This window comes from Penicillium cinerascens, assembly GCF_028974065.1.
Source record: "Penicillium cinerascens strain IBT 15544 chromosome Unknown contig_6_segment0_segment0, whole genome shotgun sequence".
In the NCBI taxonomy this organism is placed as follows: domain Eukaryota; kingdom Fungi; phylum Ascomycota; class Eurotiomycetes; order Eurotiales; family Aspergillaceae; genus Penicillium; species Penicillium cinerascens.
The window spans coordinates 1,865,006-1,884,667 of record NW_026695295.1 but is presented as its reverse complement, the minus strand read 5'-3'; the positions used below and the strand labels follow the sequence as shown (position 1 = coordinate 1,884,667).

The 19,662-nt window shown below is 51.3% G+C and overlaps 7 protein-coding genes across 7 annotated transcripts; 2 read left to right on the top strand and 5 right to left on the bottom strand.

The window, feature by feature from the left end:
• Nucleotides 1-2,118: 2,118 nt before the first annotated feature.
• On the top strand, nucleotides 2,119-3,407 carry N7498_006688 (uncharacterized protein; the record flags this gene model as incomplete). The annotated part of the gene is made up of 2 exons (XM_058453750.1): nucleotides 2,119-2,679; nucleotides 2,754-3,407. Coding segments are annotated over 2 exons (1,215 nt in total), but the record flags the coding sequence as incomplete, so codon positions are not given.
• Nucleotides 3,408-4,786: 1,379 nt separating this feature from the next.
• Nucleotides 4,787-7,492, bottom strand: N7498_006687 (VIT and vWA domain-containing protein; the record flags this gene model as incomplete). Its single annotated transcript, XM_058453749.1, has 1 exon — nucleotides 4,787-7,492. The coding sequence occupies one exon, from the start codon at nucleotides 7,490-7,492 to the stop codon at nucleotides 4,787-4,789; it is 2,706 nt and encodes a 901-aa protein (XP_058307940.1).
• Nucleotides 7,493-8,308: 816 nt separating this feature from the next.
• On the top strand, nucleotides 8,309-9,088 carry N7498_006686 (uncharacterized protein; the record flags this gene model as incomplete). Its single annotated transcript, XM_058453748.1, has 1 exon — nucleotides 8,309-9,088. The coding sequence occupies one exon, from the start codon at nucleotides 8,309-8,311 to the stop codon at nucleotides 9,086-9,088; it is 780 nt and encodes a 259-aa protein (XP_058307939.1).
• Nucleotides 9,089-9,407: 319 nt separating this feature from the next.
• On the bottom strand, nucleotides 9,408-10,256 carry N7498_006685 (GNAT family N-acetyltransferase; the record flags this gene model as incomplete). The annotated part of the gene is made up of 3 exons (XM_058453747.1): nucleotides 9,408-9,446; nucleotides 9,498-10,067; nucleotides 10,140-10,256. The coding sequence occupies 3 exons, from the start codon at nucleotides 10,254-10,256 to the stop codon at nucleotides 9,408-9,410; spliced, it is 726 nt and encodes a 241-aa protein (XP_058307938.1).
• A 1,183-nt stretch (nucleotides 10,257-11,439) lies between these two features.
• On the bottom strand, nucleotides 11,440-13,896 carry N7498_006684 (uncharacterized protein; the record flags this gene model as incomplete). Its single annotated transcript, XM_058453746.1, has 3 exons — nucleotides 11,440-11,523; nucleotides 11,576-13,267; nucleotides 13,318-13,896. 3 exons carry the CDS (start codon nucleotides 13,894-13,896, stop codon nucleotides 11,440-11,442), a joined length of 2,355 nt encoding a protein of 784 aa, XP_058307937.1.
• A 380-nt stretch (nucleotides 13,897-14,276) lies between these two features.
• N7498_006683 (phosphate transporter) lies at nucleotides 14,277-16,323 on the bottom strand (the record flags this gene model as incomplete). Its single annotated transcript, XM_058453745.1, has 5 exons — nucleotides 14,277-14,671; nucleotides 14,730-15,652; nucleotides 15,709-16,040; nucleotides 16,103-16,210; nucleotides 16,261-16,323. The coding sequence occupies 5 exons, from the start codon at nucleotides 16,321-16,323 to the stop codon at nucleotides 14,277-14,279; spliced, it is 1,821 nt and encodes a 606-aa protein (XP_058307936.1).
• Nucleotides 16,324-16,758: 435 nt separating this feature from the next.
• N7498_006682 (uncharacterized protein) lies at nucleotides 16,759-17,946 on the bottom strand (the record flags this gene model as incomplete). The annotated part of the gene is made up of 5 exons (XM_058453744.1): nucleotides 16,759-17,018; nucleotides 17,079-17,279; nucleotides 17,336-17,488; nucleotides 17,548-17,681; nucleotides 17,735-17,946. The coding sequence occupies 5 exons, from the start codon at nucleotides 17,944-17,946 to the stop codon at nucleotides 16,759-16,761; spliced, it is 960 nt and encodes a 319-aa protein (XP_058307935.1).
• Nucleotides 17,947-19,662: the final 1,716 nt, after the last annotated feature.

Below are 19,662 nucleotides of genomic sequence, written 5' to 3'. Positions count from 1 at the left end.
GCTTGGGCATGGTTTCTTCAATTTTGAGTCCAGAGACACATGGGAAAAATCACAGCGACTGAGAAAAAAAGGGGATCATCAGATCGACAGGGTAACATAAATTCAAGACAGGAATTGTGCACATTCAAGGAACATGAAAAAAGGTGAAGATCACCGGAAAACAAAGATGCGCCCGGAACCCCGAAGCCCGAACCCCTTCCAAGATCCTTCCAAGCTCATGCTTCCAAGAATGCCAATCCATGGTGCCAAGGTTCTTGTCATGGGAGTATCCGAGGGCCGTTCAACAGAAGAAGAACGGACAACCTCGTACATCGTGTATCGGATTCGGCCTGTGCTAAACAGTGAGTATCCTCCAATAAGAATCGCGACAGAAGAGCGGCAAGGGGAAAGTTATTTACCCACCGTTCAGCTTGAGAAATATCATTGTATGCCGAGTTTCAACCGTCAGATTGCGTCAAAAATGCCGCCACTCGCCGTACAATGTTCGGAGTGTCCCATGGGGTGCACCCGTGACGTCCATCATTGTGCGTCGATCTCTATGTTGCAGCATATACCCGTAGTTTTGCCGAGGCGGTACTCTTCATACCGTTTTAGCGATTGATCTGTCTTCATTAGCATTAAGCTTTTCTCTTATACTGTTTTGGGTTTGATAACTTAGCTTCTCATCAGCTGCTGTCCACGTTCCATGTCGTGCGAAACCACCCGCACAGTTGGTGCATATCTTCGTTCGGGCAGTATATCAATCGCCGCGGACAATAAAGCGGCACGGTAATTCCATACAGCGCCTGCAAAACTCTTGTCGGCAGTTGGGACCGTGATAGGTCCGAGGGAAATTTCAACGAATGACGTGCGGCTCTCGGGTTAAGATCGGAAATTAGCCTCTGCAAGGGTCGGCCATACTAGAACATTGACTAACACTGACCTTGGAACTTTCAAGCTTTTCCTTCGTCTCGAGTGGCCTTGAATCTTAGGGAAAGTCGGTCGGCGGGACAAGTAAGGAAGATCATCGTGGGAGGTAAGGGGGGTGGGAAAAATTGTAGACCCGATTTCGGCAAGGCAAGATTTTCATATCGATTGATTGATCGGGAAGTGCTCTGTGATTTTTGAAAAGTTGATGGTGAGATGCATCGTATTTATACATGAGGGGGCCACGCTTTCCTCGGAAGCCCAGGACATGAAAATGTGTGGCTCTAACGTTCAAAAACCGTGACCGTCCAAAAATGGAATATTATTATCTACCAGGACATGAAAATGTGTGACTCTTAACGTTCAAAAACCGTGACCCTCCAAAAATGGAATATTATTATCTACCAGGGCATGAAAATGTGTGGCCCTAACGTTCAAAAACCGTGACCTTCCAAAAATGGAATATTATTACCTACCAGGATATCAAACTGTGGCCTTAACACGAACAGTCGACGCTACGAATCTTACGCCCGAGCGGGAATGGGAAATCGATTGATTTTAGAAATGCGAGTGGGTCGGTTGGCATCAGGATGCTACCGCGCGCTTACAGAAACATCGGCCGGCCAGATAGCCTCTGGGTACCCTACGCTACACCATAATTCCAGGTGACGGTTAAATTGGACGCCGAAAAGGGCTACTTTTGACACCAATCTAAACGTTCCTATTTGCCTAAATTTAGCCGTTGAATTCCCACGGTTTGTAATCACGTGACCGTCAGTGACTTCATCACTTCAGCCTAAGTAGTTGACGGATGTTGAATCTACTCAACGCTGTCTGAGAAGTTATATACAATTGTCGTCGCTCATATAATACATTCTCCGCTCTTGATCTCTAGACTTGCCCCGTTCGACAGTTAGGCCGAGTTGTTCTATCGCCAACCTCAAGAGTGCCTTGACATTCATGCAATTGCGCTCCTATTCTCAGTATTAGGTTCGTGCTTTGCACGCTCTTTACCTTACCAATCAATCTATTGATAGTTTTGTCAAATGATAACCAGCATTTCTAATAGATTCCAGGAGTATTCTTTCAAGTGCGGCAATGGTCTTGATACAGAGCTAATGTTTCTGCTCATCCACGGTAGGTCCAAAGTTCTGGCCCTAGTCCCGGCTAATATGTGCTATACTAACTTTTGTAACGTTAATATCTACAGCCGACCAGCAACTCCAGTCCCGTAATGATGTATCGGGATCTAACCCGGCGTCATCCGCTGCCGGGGTGAGCGTCATCGATCCGCTACCCCCGTTACAACGAAGAGGATTAATTGCAGTTTCGACTCTCGCCTCTATTTCATTGGTTATGACCTTTTTACTCCTTCTTTTTCTCACAGATAGGTTCATTTTTTGGCGCAGATACTATCGACGATATTTAGGTTACAACCAATACGTCGTCCTCGTATACAACCTGGCGCTCGCAGATTTGTTAATGTCCCTCGGGTTTCTCGTTAGTCTACGCTGGATTGCCACCAACTCCATTCATGCATCGGACGCATTCTGCTTTATTCAGGGAGCTTGGCTTCAGATTGGGAATCCGATGAGCGGGATGTTCGTGCTTGCCATTGCCCTGTATACCTTCCTGCATGTTATCATGGGCTATCAGCTTAGTCACCGGGTGTTTGTGATTGCGGTCGTTAGTATGTGGGTGTTTGGCGTGGTGATTGTCATCATTCCAATAGCGGCCGTTGGCCGTTATGCCTGGTTCCCTGCAGTCGCATGGGTGAGTTGAATCATTGACCCTTCTCGAATTCACTTTAGTAGGCATGGCTGAGCTCTTTCTCCCTGCACTCATAGTGTTGGATAACAACGAAGCACACAGAGTTGCGACTCTGGACGCACTACTTCTGGATTTTTGTCGCACAGTTCTTTGCGCTCCTGCTCTATGGTATCATGTTCATTCAGCTTCAGCGCCGAATCGCCGAATGTGTGAGCCTCGGAGGACGCAACACAGCCAGCCTTCGCCGCCTAAAGCAAGTCGTTGGCTACATGGTGATATATCCAGTCGTCTATATTTCCTTGACATTACCTCTCGCTACTGGAAGAATGGCGTCCGCGACTGGCCATACTCCCAGCGTTACATACTTCTGCATTGCAGGGTCACTGATGACGTTGTCGGGACTGTGCAATACGCTCTTATATACCTTGAACAGGTGGGATTTGGTTCTAAATACAGAGGGGGACTCGGCAAACACCACTTCATCCCAACGATTACATCTCACGGAGAGACAAAATTCCCTTATGGGTAACATGTGTTCTCGGGTCATACACAAGTTGTGGCCAGCGTCTAAATACAGAGCGGCTTTGCGCCGCAGCAGCTATACGAACGAAGACATCCCAAGCAACCAGGTCGGCCGCCTGGAAGTGAGCCAAGTCAATGGGGAGAGCACACTTGGCGTAATATGCGAGCCAGTGCATCCAATGGGCTCAAACGGGCTTTTGAATATTTAATGGCAGACCGGATATGGATGGAACTCAACAAAATAGGGCTCTTGATAGTGCGAAAGTGCGTTGACTTCTGAGGAAATCACGGGGTTTATTGTGGAATCGATTTTGCTAAGTCTAAACGTCCTATTTGCCTAAATTTATCCTCCGCACTACCTTCCATGCGTAGCTAAGCCTAAATAAGGCAGCAAATCTATGTTGCCGCAGGCATCCAACATTTGAATGTTGTAGTTTCGGGTATCAGGTGGGTAACTAAAATTGATGCGATGTCCTAGGGATGACTATTCATGTTTTTAGAACATTCATCAAGGAGACTCTTGTCTGGTTGTAAAGACAAGCTAGTCCAACAATACCACCAGTCACTCTGTTTGGGCATCTGGGGCCAGATCTTGTGAAGAACGGATTCAAGTCTATTGGAGAGACGGAGGTCTCCCTCAAAAATGAAATCAGTCCGAGGGTCCAGCCCCTCTCGTGTTACTTCCCACGCCTTTTTCCCAATTTGCTCTATGACTGGCGACCCAGGATTCTCAAGGTTATAACCTATAAGCAAATATGATCGTGCAAAACAATTGAGCAAATAAAACTCGTCAGCACCAAAACGCTGGTTTCCGAATGGGAAAAGGCGTAGGTCTTTCAACCGGGAATTCTTGTTTCTGATCATGTTCCAAATCTGGAGAGCCAGGCTCTCATCCATGGCTGCATTAATGAACGTTTGTCGGAGAGCATCGAGATCTTTAGTTTCATGCCTGCCTAGTGCTGGTAGCTTTGGGTCGAGCATCGAAATCCAGATCTAGAAATAGTCTTTGGAGATTGGGAAAGGTACCGAGAGCTTTGTACATCTCACACTCTGCTTGATTACCCATAGACCTTCTGATCTGAAGACGCAGCTCTTCCAAGTTCGGGCAACGAATCGCCATTTCAAGGAGCCCGGAAAGATGAAGTCCGGGTAGTCATGGGGTCTGTCGGGTACTAGTGCTAGTCCCTTCAATGACGGACCATGATGTTGGATAATTCTGTCCAAGCTTTGAACACTGAGAAGGCCCTTGATATAAAGGTATTCTAACGGGCGAAAAGCCAGTATCCCAGCGATAATTCCTTCAATGTCAGGCTTGACAGTCAAAGGGTGTTGTAGGGTCCAAAGTGATGAACAGTGTGTCTGTCATCTTAGGCCCATAGCGCAACTTTCTTTTAAGGCGTTAACTTACACTGAAAAGAATGACTTTAGAATAATGTGGTAGTTAATTTCCGATCCCAGATAGAGTCGTCTATGTCTGAACAGCACTTAAGAAGTCAATAATCCAATTCAATTCTGCTATTTCAATCTTGTTGATTCAACCAGTAACCCGGATTTCCAGAAATATGACCATAGTTATCCGATGAGAATCTCAGAAGTAAGATCCCAATCCATCGATGAGTTTCATCACGATTTGTTGATCCGTAGAGTCCATTGCATTCAATTCATCTTGCACCCATCCATCCGCCTTGGTCTTTACCAGTTCCCACACATCTTTGGACTCGGATGCTTTATTCTCCAGAAAATGACACACGAGGCATGTGGCAAGGATCTTGAACCATTGGTCAAGAGCGGACACTTCTGTCGCCATGCTTCCCTTCAAGAAGTCGTAGTGACTCTGCAGCTTGGCGCGGGTAGTTCTTGGGTCAAGGCCCACGGTCTGAAGAAGCTCATCGTCAATGTCCCAGTAGCCGTCAAAGGTCTGAAGACTGATGAGCTTTTGCAAGGGCATGGTCTTGGGCGAAGACGTCGACGAATGCACGCTTGCATCGTCGTTGTCATCATCATTGTCGCTGACATCACGGGCGGACTTCAAAGCACCACCTGGCTTATAGGGCGCACCGTTGCTGGAAGCAGGGCAGTAACTTGGTATAGTAAAGGAGAAACCAGGGCTAGCCACTTCTTCACAAACATCTGATTCGGGCTCATCCACGCCCGGCTCCTCATCACATTGCGTGGTGGCCACCGCTCTTCTCATTCTCTTGCCGCCTACCGAATGACGACGCCTCTTTCTACTGATGTCCCAAGGCCCAGGAGATGCCATCCTGTAGCCGGCCTGGTGATCTGGGCCACTCTGCAAAGAAACATATTCCAACTCCGTGTCAGTCCTTGAATTATGTTCAGGATTCATGGGGTCATCGTCGTGCACAGCCACAAATGAGCAATGTTTCCCTGCAACTTGGAACATCACTCCAAGTCGCTCACATTCTTTCTGAACCAGCTCATCGACCCGACTCTCCCATTTGCTCTTGATCAGATTGCCCTCGGCGTCCTTTGCGGAGTGGATCCAGCCACGAGACTCTTCAAGCTCAGTTATCGCCTTCTTGGCTGCGAGCTGATGAAGAGTTTGGCCCTTGCCAACATCCTGGACGGGAATTTCCAGCTCCAGGGGACCATGTTTGCTGTCGACACGAAGGGTGATTGTTTCGGGGAACGATTCAGAGGGCTGCGAGAGGAGGACGTAGATCGTGGAGCGAATGAATGGGAATAGAGCCGGGAGATCGGCCGGAGCTTGCAGGATGCTAGGAACAGAAAGTTTTGGAAGAGGCTCCTGTACATCGCCGACATCTTCTTTTTCCTTGTGGTCTTGATCAAAAAAGGAGATTGGCTTTGCAGAGGACTCAGTTTGCCCATTGTCGTCTCCAGGCAATTCAACTTCTACAAAGTCTTCAAGTTCGGGAATGTTCATATCCAGTTTGCTGTTGCGCAGTCGTGGCATCAAAGCGCCTTTCAACATCCGGACCACCGTCTTGTTCAGATCCTCGTTGTTAAGAACTGACTGGGAGAATCCTTTGCCCGCTCGGGAGATGCCATTGATGAGGGAATGAGACACGCTGTTCCCAAGACCGAGAGTGAAAAACCGCGCAGAATTCTCCTGGTTCTCTCGATTGACAAGATCGAAAATTTCATCTTGATTCCAGACCTCTCCATCGGTGAGGATCAGAACCTCAAGAACCTTGTCTTTGTACCGATTCTCCACGGCTGCCTGAAGAGCTCCCAATATCTCTGTCCCACCCATGTTGGCTCGGACACTCTTTGTATGCTTGAGAGCCTCCTCTAGGCTCTCTCTGCTACTCATCTTGCTTCGTGGCCAAAGAGATTTATGTTCAGAGCCAAATGATATGATGTTGAAAGGCACACCGAGTGGAAGGGATTTGAGAAACAGCTTGAGAGCCGATAGCAGGGTGGGAATTTTGTCTACCATGCTTCCGCTGCGGTCAATGACGAAGATAATCTCGGACGCGTCCGGCGGTAGACTGAACTTCGGTACCAGAGAGAGCATCAGTGCCTGCTGGTTTGGCAATGTAGGGTGCGTCTCCAGGAAAGCAAAGGGAAGGTCATGCTTATCCGCGTTGACAGTGAGAACGAAGTCCTCGTCAATGACCACATTCTCGCGAAGCTTGACTGAGGCGTAGCAAGACTCAAATGTTGACTCGGGCATATCGGACGCTCGGCCTAAGTCTACCTGAATGGGGTGGCTTGGTGACCGAATGTTGCGGATCTTAGAGCCCTTCTCCATGACGACGTCCACCTTGATTGCTGTCTTCACCAGAACGCCTTTGGGCACGTCTGACTTGCCGCTCCCATTTCCATATCGAGGTGCGATGGTGACAGGGATCGTGTAGCGAATGCCATCTGTTTGGGTATCTTGGGATAGCTTTTGAATGAGAGTGATTTCAATGAGAACAGTGACCCCCGCGGGAACATTTCCCAGGCGTGTACTGAAAACATCCGCTGCATTGACCGACTGATCGAGGATGGCAGCATTTCTACCCTTGGACTTTGCTTCTTCGTAGATTTCATTTGCTTTCGCCTTTGGTTTCACTGTCCCCTCGATCACATTATCGCCCACGCGGCAAGTGAAGCCAACGATACTGGAGCTTTCATAGAGTGGGAAAGAGTAGAAGACTTCGGGGATGGCCTCCGTTGATGAGGGGTTCACAAAAGTCTGGGAGACGGTCGTTCGCGAATTGGTAGCGAGGATAGTCGCCTGCGTGTCGAGCCCGATTTGAGGCAGGTATTTTGTTGTAAGAGACCGGGTATCTTCGGCGAATCGGTAGAAGCAGCCGTGCAACATTTTGTGTTCAGAGATGCGGAGAGTTGTAGAAGATAAAGGGGAAATGGGGAAGAGACAGGTATTTATATGGAAGAAATAGCAAATGTAACTAACAGAGCGCGCTAGCCAAACTTGGGGTGTTGTACAAATATGGATTCTTCCGCTTGATGTCTTGATTTGCGGCTTAAATGATCGGTGGGGCACATGGACGCACTGACTCATTGGATCTATACATGGCTGGTGCCTGGGAACCCATAAATACCAGATTATTTGATACCTGGAGGGAAACATCCATATTACATGACCTTAACGCCGAATAATACACAGCCAGAGGTCTTTCCAGAGGCTGCAAAAATGAGTCTTTCAGTTTTGGCCCCCAAGTCTCTCATGAGCCAAGTCGGAGGATAAGCGATGATTGGACTAGTGAGCTAAGTAGGGTCCCACTAGCTTGCTGTTAGTGAATCAGGGACTACCGACGTTTCGGGACATCTGGAGAAACTTTGGGTTGTTTATGCTCGGGAACTACGCCCCAGCACTCTCTCTCCATCGATCTCCCGTTTGGGAAATATGAGTCGCTTCAACTCCCTCTGTTTCAGAAGTTGGCCAGCCTTGTAACTATAAGATGGCATCTCTCACTTCTGCTCCTCGTGACCCGCTTTTGTTTACTCTCCCTCCTTTCATTTCAGACGTGAGGCAGGTGCCGTCGTCAACCTCAGTAAATCCTGCCTGCCGTATCAACATTCTCAACACCAGCACTCTTCGCTAATGTATCCACCAGCACTCAGTCTCGAGACAAGTTCGCTCTTTCACCTATTTGTTTCGACACCACCACCCAACATGCCGCGTCAGCCACCCCTCAGCACCGCTGAGCGACCTCTCAGCGATTCCTTCCGCCATCTCTCGTCCATCACGAAGCTTCGGAATGAATGGGACTGGATCAAGTGGTCCCGTGAGCTCAACGATGCCTTTGACCTCATCAACGGGAACTACTGGGAGATTCTCAATGGAGACAGATGCCGCCCAGCCGAACCCGAGTACGCTGTGACCTCCGCTGAGGAGGTCCAACGCTTCATTGCCCGGCGCGACAAGATCGTGGCGAAAAAGGTCACGCAACAGGAGCTCACCACTGTCATGCAGGACCATGTTCAAGACAACGCACGACTTCGGCAGAGATACGAAACCGCCCTGGAGCTGTGGAAGGATCAGAACTGGAGAGCTCTGGTGCTGCTCCGCTCCACGATTGCTCACGAGCCACAGTCTCGCATCAACGGAATGAAGAATGTCCGTGATGCCTACCTTAGCCTACTGGCCTGCTACGGCACAACCTGGCAGAACGCTGTCCTGAAATGGTCCAAGTGGACCGCGATTAGTTTCGAGTCCGACATGGATCCGAAGACCTTTGTGTTGCGCTTCGAAAACGCTCTCGAGGAGCTGCTACTGGTGGTCGACCCACCCAACGTTCCACCGATTGTGCAGTTCATGCAGTTTGTTGATGCCATGCGCTATCATGTGGGCGCACACAAGTTTCTCGCGACTGCTTCAGTCGAAAGGAATGTGGGCAGTACAATGCAGGACACATACGACCACTTCTATGCCTGTGGACCTTACAAGGACTAAGTGAAAACTCTACGTCCTTGTTTCGGGAGACTTGGTGCGTGAGAAAGGTGGGAGAGAAGCTCTACAGTAAAAGGAGAGCTGGGGACAGGATGAGGGGGAGTGCCTGGCGAAGGAAGAGGAAACCACCAGGTGCGGGAGAACGCAGGGACCGGTTCAAATTTTCATATCATCTTTTACAGCAGAAACATGCAATAAGATCAACTGATTCAATTCATTAACTTCCGTCGCTAATGTCCAGCATTATCTGTCAATTTCCCCTGTCTGTCATATGCTCGTAAAGAAACTCGGATCGCTCAATGCTTCGCTAAGTCAAAAAAAATCAAGTCTTGGACTTTGGCTCTCGAATCATGCAATAAAGCTGCAGCTCACGTTAGCGAATGAAGAAAGCACGAGCCTGCAAGCAACTTACCCTGCAAATATCCCCACCCTCCACGCACTCGATTTCCTTGACCAGCTCGAATCCCATTTTCTCATAGATAGTCACGTTGGGATCCCCTTTCGAGCTTTCCAGGTAACACGGCATCCCCTCCCGGTCAGCCTTATCCATAACGCTCTCCATCAGCCGCTTTCCAACTCCCATGCCACGGACCGAAGAGCTGACGCCGACCATATTACAGAAATAGTATCCGCGCGGATCTTTCCAGAGAGCTTCATGTGCGTCATGCTGCACCTGCTTCCAGATCCAGTACCGTGGGAGATTCAACCCACCGCGGCCCAAAAAGAGGATATTGTTCACGAGCTGTCGGAAGGAAAGGATCCATTCTTGTGCCCACACAAACCAGGTCTGCGGCTTGGACGGTTCCCGCGGGGAGTACCACCAGCCAACGCCGACGATGCTGCCGGGCGGCAATTTGATCTCGCGGTCGGTCTTGACGTCGCCGGCAGCGCGGCTCACCCGGGCGACGGAGATAGGACAGCCGCAGTTGATGCCATAGTGGAAATGGGCCGCGAGAGAAGCTGCGTTTCGCTCGATGTTAAACTATCGACCACGATTATTGATTGTTCTCTGAGTTCGGGCACGGGTTTTGCTTTGGGGAATGACAGCTCGTACCTTGGACGGATCGTTAAATGCCCATCGGAAGTAAGGGTCGTCGGAAAAAGCTCTCTGCACGCAGTCTACAGCACCGGGAATGTCGGCCTTGGCCAGTGGAACAATCTCGATTGACATGGTATGTCTCCCTGCCACTACAGCCTGGTGGACTTAACGAACGGGTTTAGATCTCCGATTATTGCTTCTACTGGCTCCGCGCAGAGGCTGGGACAGCAGTATGGGATAAACGTGCGAGTGGAGCTGTAAAACCGCCATCTAAGGGGTGTTGAAGTGGTGTGGATCCACTGGTTGATGGAGAGGAGATAGAGAGGGAAAAAGTAGTCTAAGTATACTGCGGTGTGCCAGTCAGTGGTAGGTAGAGTCTTAGATTGAAGGTGATTGAAACTGAAGTTTATTCCAGCTCGAGAAGAGGCCGGGAGGGGTGATATAGCTGTCTCCCATGGTTCTCCACATGGCTCGTTATCAGACCTCTTATCTTGCCAATCCTCAACCGGCATCTCGCTTACCCGTAAGGGAAGCTCCACCCGGCACATCCACCAGTCCTCGAGCACACACGTCGCACGGCGTCCCTCTCTGCATAGTGTAAGCCGTTCTTGGCCGCCGACAGTAAGTGTAGCTGGGCAGACCCAGCAGGAAGCTGCACGACAAGACTTGTCGATTTCAAAATCTGCATTGATTCGACAAACTTGAATCGCCGATCTTCCATCTTCCAAACGCGGGGGCCGTTGGATCGGGTCTCGTGTCTACATATACCATGTGGGGAGGCTAATCAGCTTCTGGAAGGTTGTTGCGGAAAGTGACGTGTATTGGCTGCCCGAGCCCAAAGAGCGGGTCTCCAAATCCGTCATATCGGTACATTGAGGGTTTCTGATCGTTAGAGATTCACAAGCAGGGTTGAAAGTCGATCATGGGTGGTCTAATATGGAGCTTAAATAAGATAGTCCATAGTTTCTGTCCGTGTGGCGCGTAGTTTATTTCTATTTTTGTTGCTATCCGGGGTGCTGTGGCCCCAGTTAAGCGCGGGCCCCGACCCGTTCGTGCTTCACCGATATGCCGAGGTGCTTGCGCACAAGTACCGGTGCCTTAGAATGTGCGCGGCATCCCTACTTGAATAAGTACAGGGGCTTTACCATGAGTAGAAAATCCAACTCTCTACTAAGGCTCTCGATTGAAGACGCCGAGGGAGATACCGAGAGCTGTTTATTGTTCCAATGATATTATGGCTTTCGATAAGCGAATTTCCTACATACTGTGCAAAAAGTAGCATACGTCGCATTTTCCTAGTGGCCTCTGTTGATATCTATACACTCATGTCAAACGCGCCCGCGTCAACGAAATCAGGGATATCCCAGAAGCTCAAGTCCTCGAATCCAAGATTCGGAATCTATGAACAGGTCAGCGCCTCAGCAAGCCCAGGAATAGCGTGTCAAACATACCATGAATTCAGAGTCCAAGCTTGAAGGAATAAAACTCTCAGGAGTCCACTCATTCACTCCACCGGTTGGGGTCAACAACCCCTCTTTATCAGAAACTTGACATTTATCGATATACCGCTGGAGCAGCATACGACAAGTCTCCATAGTACTCATAAATGCCTTCCTGATACGAGTCCACTCCGCATGCTCCCCACGAGGAACGCCGGTGACCTGGGCGAGAATACCACCCAGTAGGCAGTATCGTTTCATGCTCGGGATTCCCGCTGCCAAGCTCTGGTAAAGCTGTGCCCTGATATTTTCGAGAGCTTTGATAAGCGGGGCACGCGACGCTTCTGCGATTTGATCCACCACGTTGGATGGGAGTGAGACCGTGGTGGATTGTTGGGCGACTTCTTCGAGTTGGGTGATTAGTTCCAGGGCGATCACGACCATGACGTCGAGAGATAGGTGTCCCTTGAAGAGGCCTGCTCCGGATAGACAGAGGCGTTGGAAGTCTCGACATCCTACGTGGTCGACGTTTGGGGACGTGCTGGAGGTGTCGGCATATGAGGCGATGGAAAGGGCGGAGTCGAGGCTGAGTTTTCGGGATAGGTAGAAGCGGGGGTCTTTGATAGCTTGTATGGTGAATGGGCGGTAGAGGTTGAGCAGGAAGCGGCGGAGGAGAGTGTCCATTAGTCGGTGGTGGAAAGATGTTGGGCCGAATCTGCTCCCGGCTGTTCGAGAGAAGTAGTTGTGAAACGTGATGGCCATCTCTCTGCAGGATGCAGCGAGCTCGTTACCCAGATGTAATGCAGATTCGTAGCATTGCTCTTGAGCGGGTTCGTTTATCATTCGTGCGATGCGTAGTCGTGTTGGGAAGGATTGTGAAAGGAGGACCTGGAGTGAGGAAGTCGTATACCAGTCTTTGGGCGGCGGACATGGGAGGGTAGTGGTAGCTTGATCGAAGTCCTCATCATCCAGATTGGAGGGCGGGCCAGTATCGGAGTCATCCGGACTGAAGAGTGGTGGCATGGCTGAATCAATCGAGAGCTGCAAATTGATCTCAAGCACAGTAGCCCAGATACGACGTCTCATCTCAGCCTGAAAGACTGACAGTGTCGGGAAAGTCCTTGGATCCCGATGAAGACCTTGCTTTACCGCAAGACGCAGCAAGCTACCAGCTGAGACCCAATTCGTCTCCTTGTCGATCGCGTACCCCTGTCGACAGAGGAGAAGTAGACAGTGAACCTGTAAGCCTTCCAAGTCTATATCTTCTTTTTCAGTTGGGCCTGACAACCACCACTGTGCCGCATAGATCCATCGCCGTACCGGGATACCGAGCTCATTGAACGGACCCGGCTCGCTGTGGAAAATAGACCCGATGGCGAGGATCAGCAGAAGCTTCATGAGAAATCCCTTCGAGGCCGCTTGGGGATCAGTCCAAAAGCGCTCGTATTCTTGGTAAAAGGATGGAATGTGGAGGACTCGATAAATCAAGCCCAGAGTCCGCAGGTAATCCTGGACGAGCTCATCACAGACGTCCCGCGGAGGCAAGTCGTTCAATAGACCTGGAGCCGGGTCGCCGAGCCGTGGCGCCTGTCGGCCTTTGATGGAGTGCCTCATAGACCGAATTTCCTTAAGCAACCTGCTGACCTCATTCTGGTTCCCATCGGTATAGCTGGCTGTGCTGCGGATTTGTCGTAGAAGCCGGAACTAGACAGAGTCAATAATACGAACGTGCAGACCCGTGTATAGAATCTTACCTGCTGAAACACGAGCGCCCAATGCGTTGTACCAAACAATTTCATCCTGTCAGCCGTGCATTTCTTCAGACGAGGCACGAGCGGAGCAATACAGGTCTGCGACACTTCCGACCTCCGCGCCTTCGCCTCAGCCAACCGCCTCTCTAGATCGGCAATGTGATCATCCAGTTTATTTGCATTGGACGACGACATCGAGTCATCAGTAAGCACATCCCTCCGAGCACGAGCCACATCCACATGGGACCCGTGCTCCAAATCATGCATGCGGCTCTGCAGAGTTCGGACACTGGCTTCCAGCTGCGCGATGCGCGCCCCGTCAGCGGAGCTCGGGGCGTTGCTGCCCTGCGCCCCAGGTGGCGGCGACTCGTGCTCGCTATTTCGGGACGCGACGATCCTCGCGTCCAAGGCTGCCTTGCCTTCGTAGACGTATTCGCAGTCGAGCGAAGGTTGGGACTTGGTGCAGGGGCCGCACGGCATTTCCCGGTCGCATCGGACTTTGCGGCGGCGGCATTGTTCGCATGACAGCGCAGGACGGCGGCGCTTGCGTGGTATTGACTGTGGAGTTTGGCTCTCTGACATTTTAAATTAGTCGAATATTTTACGACAATGAAGGGTTTTAGAGGGGTTGCGATTATGAAGAGCCCTGTGAGTGATTTGCGTCAGCTTCGCTTATCTCCGGCGAATTCCGGGATTTTGCCGGGGTTTAATCAACGCGGTCAAACACGTCGTCCAGGCCAGCAGCTTGTTGAAACAGTAAATCGTCAGTTAGCATCGAATGTCTTCAGTATATTTGAATGTGCAGACATGTATCGTCCAGGGCTTGCATTATAAATGGGGTATCTTTTTTTAATTATTCACATCTATACAGTGATGTACGTATAGGTCGATAATGTCCTCCTAAGCTCCATACCTATGAATGCAATTGAAACACCGTATATACTCCAGAGAAAGGAAAACGTCTATCCATTAAAGGACATAGCACGCTGCCTGGATGACCTCTTCCTGAGGCCCGCATCGCGACTCTTGTGGCCCATCCGGCCGAGGGCCAATGTCTCAAGGGTGTAAGGTTTTCCTCCCCAGATCAGATTGCGACCCTTTCGTTGTGAAAGGGGCGGGATCCAGAAATGAGTGACAGCAGCGCCTATGATCATACAGGCGCTGAAAACAAAAAGAATAATTCCGTGGTGGAGGGTTGATACGCTGCCGAGGCCTGTGCCGAAGCGATAGTATGTTGAGAAGATTTGAACGAGAATCGAGCCTAGTTTGCCAGCTCCGGCGCTGATGCCGTGGCAGGTGCCTCTGTAGCGAGTGGGGAAGACCTCGGCCGGGATCATGTAGGTTGTTGCGTTGGGACCTGAGCGGTGTTAGTTAGGTCCTTTGGGGGGGATGATTGGGATTTGGGATGTACGTACCGAAGTTGAAGAGGATCTGGCCGAGGATATACAAGGCCACGACAGCCGGAGGGCTGGATACGAGTGTGATGAACATGCAGCCGAGGGCGATAAAGAGAGCAGCCAAGGCGAGGAACATGTATTTCTGCAGGGCAACGCGATCGATGCGGTGGGCGAAAAGAATGAGAAGGAGACCGCCGACGAAGCTGCCGATGTTCAGGACAATCAGACCGCGAACAGAGGTCTGGAAGAACATGTCGTAGACACTTGCACCGGGTCGGCTGTCGGTCATCCAGTTCGGCTCTGATTTCGTAATGTGCAGTGCACCCCAGGTTTTAGCAAGGAACTGCGGACTCGAGAGACCGATACCATAAAACCCGAAATCAAGCAGTAACCACGCGATCGAGGTGCCAGCCAGTGTGCGCCAGTTACCTTCCGTCCAGAAGTATCTGATGATATCGGCGCGGGCAAGACGCCAGTGGGAGTTGAGGGTGGCGGGTGGCACGGGAGTAGTATACTCCTCGTCTTCATGGATAGAAGCACTCGTAAGAGAGGACATCGGGGGCAACTGAATGCCACTACCGACGGTAACGGTAGTGAAGCTACCGGTTTCGTTAAACCCAGGACTCATGGGGATGGGGGGCTCGCTGAACAGGGTCGTGGCGTCGAACTCGGCGGTAACAGGGTCATCTTCAATGTCGACAAGGTAACGCGGGCTCTCAGGAATGGCGAAACGGAAGACGGTTGCAATAGCACCGGGAACGACTCCGATGCCGAGTACCCAGCGCCATGCGCTGTCCATGGTACTGGTGATGTTATCGCCGCCACTGCCTCGAGCAACGGCGATGACGATCAGCGAAACCACATTTCCGGCGATTTGCCCGAGAGGTTGCATGAAGAAGACGCTGGCCATCATACGGGCGCGGTGCTTTGTCGGAGCAAACCTGGCTTCCCGTTAGCTTGGTTTTTTCCAGATAGATACGAGTGACCGGGAACATACTCGGAGGTGATCACAGCACTCAATGGGTAATCGGCACCCACGCCGATACCGACGCAGACTCTCCACCAAATTAACCAGGCATAGATATTCATACTCCCGTCTTCGCCGGTGGACGACATGACCACGCCCAATGTAGCGGTGATCAAGAGTACCAGTTCGGCACCGTACATCTTCTTGCGGCCGTACTTGTCGGCCAGAAACCCGAACATGACCATTCCCAGCAGGGTGCCCGCCAACGTCGCGATATTGATGCAGGTCAGACGGATCGAGGAAACTTCATCTCTCCAGTAGACGTAGGAGATCATCGGGAGGGCCATGTTACTGGCGAAGAGCTAATGGCGGGGCAACATCAGCACTTGTCTTGTGGTTTCCAAAGTTCCCATCTCCCACTCACAGTGTATCCATCGAGGAAGAAACCCAGACCGGCCACAAAAACAACCACCCATTGGTATCCCTGCCGGTCGATGGTTTCATAGATCTGTCGCATGCGCACATATCGATCCTGAGAATGCTGTCAGCCCCGCCCCGTCATTCCTTCGAGAGGAACCGTACCTGTTCATGATCGAAATCCCGCGCACGGTCAGTTTTGTACAGACGATTATGAAACTTCCCCATAGCGAAGAAAAGAGCGTACAGCGCTACGTGATGGGAGGATGCATCAGATGGTTGAGATCGGGAACCGAGATATAGACCAGGCACGGAGCAGGGTCGGTAAGCGGCAAGACTACTATGGGACAACGGACCCAATCGGGGGCCCACGTTGAGCCTCGACCGCGAACCCCGGTTGCCGCTAATGCATGGCCAGTGGTGGGGCCGGAGACTTCCTCGCCCAATGTCCCGGCGCTGCGTCTACACGTGCGGGTATCTGCGCCATTGAGACGTTGCACGGCGAGCCCCCACTTTGCCTTTCTATCACGTTTAACTTTGCTTTACTTCCCACGTTCCCGTCCACGAGTTAGATTGCTTTTTTGAATTGTCTCAAAACAGTGCATTGTGGTATCACACGGTTACTTGTTCTATCACGCCGTAAACTCCGCTATGCAAGAATTATTACAATCCCCCCACCTCCCTGGCCCCCGCGTTCATCCAATCGTAAGATCCGTCGACAGCAGCCGGACAAAGTCCTGGCAATCTGGTCACAATAAGCGAGTTGTCCACTTCTCTAGGTTTGACGGGGCACTGACCATTATTGTCGAGAAACTGGATCGTTATATTTCGCATTTGTGATAAGATTTCGAAATTCGGATTAAGTTCCACCACCACGGGTCGCCCGGGCTTTTTCGGAGGCTTAACGTTTGCGACGCAACTGACTATGACGGAAATTAGTCGGTCTCGGCACCGAGGGAGCTTGGGTGGAACCCGAAACTTACGGGGTATGGACACGTATCGCTTGAGTCCTCCTCGCTGTGAATTGGCGAAAAACAGCATGACGCGTTTGCCGTTATGTCCGCGAAGTATTCGCAGGTTCTGGCTGATGCACTCCTCGCCGCGACCTTTGGATTTGGCTTCGGCCATGCCTCCGATAAAGATCATTTTGGAACATAGGAGTAGTTCTTGGAATTGTACACAATCTAGATCGACGGTTAGCGGAACGCCCCAGCCACAAAATCGAATCGCGGTCGCGTACCCTCCCAGTTTTCAAATTTATAGGACAGCTGTGTCATGAAAACTACGTGAGCGGCTTGGATCGTTTGTTGCTCGAGAAAAGTAATGCGAAGGGGATAGTCGGAACTGTCTTTGGGGTGTTCAAGATGTGGGACGGGGAGTTTGGTGTTGTGAACTGCGACGGATCAGCATCTTTCTCCTCCTCTGCGGTCCGGAAAATCCGCGCCAACTCACACGCATGAACGAAAGGTGCTTGTTGACCCAGTCCTCCCCCGAGCTCGAGGCATTTCAATGCCCCCGTGGAGTCTTTGCACAGGTCGATGAACGTGTAGCGTAACTTGAAAAGCTGGCCACTTTTCACGAACGATCTGCGGGGAGTCGTTAGTCGCCGATCGGGCACGATGGCAAACGGGGCACGTACACGGTGATGGAGGGGTTCAACTCGAGCCGCACTACATCGTCATACAACTGCCATGACTGCTTGCGCGAGTTGGACCCGGGGGAGGTCGAGGGGGTCTGGAATAGTATACTGGTCGAGGCGGACGACACGGTGGAGGTTGAGACCGTGCTCTCACGGCGAGAGGAGTTGCTAGCCCACTCGTGATAATCGTGATTCGGGACGTACTGGCTCATGGCCACGTCTCTCGAGGGTATCGACGCTCAAAGAAAAGTTCGCATTGACAAGAGATCTCCGGTGAGATCGACCGGCAGCAACCATGACATATTTTGATTCAGTAGAAATAGTGAATACCTTTTTATGGCGAGCGTGATACGCGCTGGGGGAGTGTTAGGGCACGGTGGGTCCGGCGTGAGCGAACGTGCCAAAATGGCTGGCTCATACTGCATCCCGGCTGGATCCACACACCATCGCCTGTTCCTCCCATGTGGCATGGGAATGGCCCCGATTCCATCTCCAGGTAGCCCGGTCGGATATGTCAAAAGCCACTCGCCTAGTGTCGGCGCTGCCTTGTATTGTTCGCTTGCCGGTGTTCCGTACATCCTATACTCTTACGATGCCAGAATACGAAGCGATCCCGATCGACTTCCGCGAGACTTTTGGGTTTGGAAGCTTCCAAGGTTCTGACCCTCGCCACTAAAACCGGGTGCCTGTTCGGGGAATGGCCCGAGAGATTTTCGTCGAATTGTTCAGGGCCACAGTACTGGCAGCTCCATATCGATCGACCCGTATGGTCATAGCTCCCCTGCAGGGCACTGACTCGCGGCACGCATGGGGCTAACGACATGTTTACTTCGATACTATATCATGCGCGACGGCCCATAACAGTCTCGGGTTACATTCTGCCTTGCGGGGGAGTCTTTCGCTTCTTGGAATTTGGGTGCACGGCACAGCACTGTATATCTCGGAAGATTGCATCCGTACGGATAATGGCACCCAGCCATTCAAACTTCCACAAGGGGCGAGGCTCCACCATACCAATATACCTGCCGCCAATGCACGTGCGCGACCTAATACTCAATGGCTGGAAAGCAAATCATCGTCCAGCCCTCCGTCATCGCCCAGAGCCTCGGGCTAACGGGTCGCGACACTCTCACCGGCAGGCCTCGGCCTCGTGGGAAATAGCCGCATCACATCTAATCACGGTTCCTCCAGGAACGGTCTACCCACAGACCGGAATAGGATTATCTGGCCGGCGCGCATGGACTCGTTCAGGACTACTTTTCCACTAGCGGCACCCGGGCCACTTCGAGATGTCTTCATATCGGGAAAGGACCACCCGCAGCCCCATCGGACGTATCATCCGATCATCTAGGTCCTGGCTCCACTTTGTGATGGCGGCAGCTAGGCGATGTGCGGTGCTCGCCGCCGAGGAGCTCGTGTGGGTCGTATGCATCGATGAGGTCTTGCAGGGTCTTTCGCGTTATCCCTGCTGGTGACTATATTGTGTAATGCCTAGGCCCTTTGCCCATCCAACGGTCCCCACTGCTGCTAGCTCACTCTCTCATCAACCCGTGAGGGTGGTAACATCTCGCGAGGCCGGCGGGGTCACGAACGATGGGTCGAAGTGAAATATCCAAGACAGGAAGGTGTGGGGTTCAAGAGGCTTGAGACGACGTATGCATTAACGTTCGAGGTTTGAACCCTGATAAGTTGCCTCTCTCCCCTGGATATGGCTGACATAATGCTCTATCCGCGTGTCACTCGTCATAGATTCCCATTCCATCCCCTCGTTTGGTTGATATCGCCACAGTTCGAACTCGTGTCTAGAATGTTCTGATGAACTTTAAAAGACCAATTGGGTTAACCTCGGCCCACCTGTATCTCCGCAGCCTGTATATGAGGCCCATCCCTGGCACCGTCTGTCTAATTAGAGACGTGACAAGGTGGTC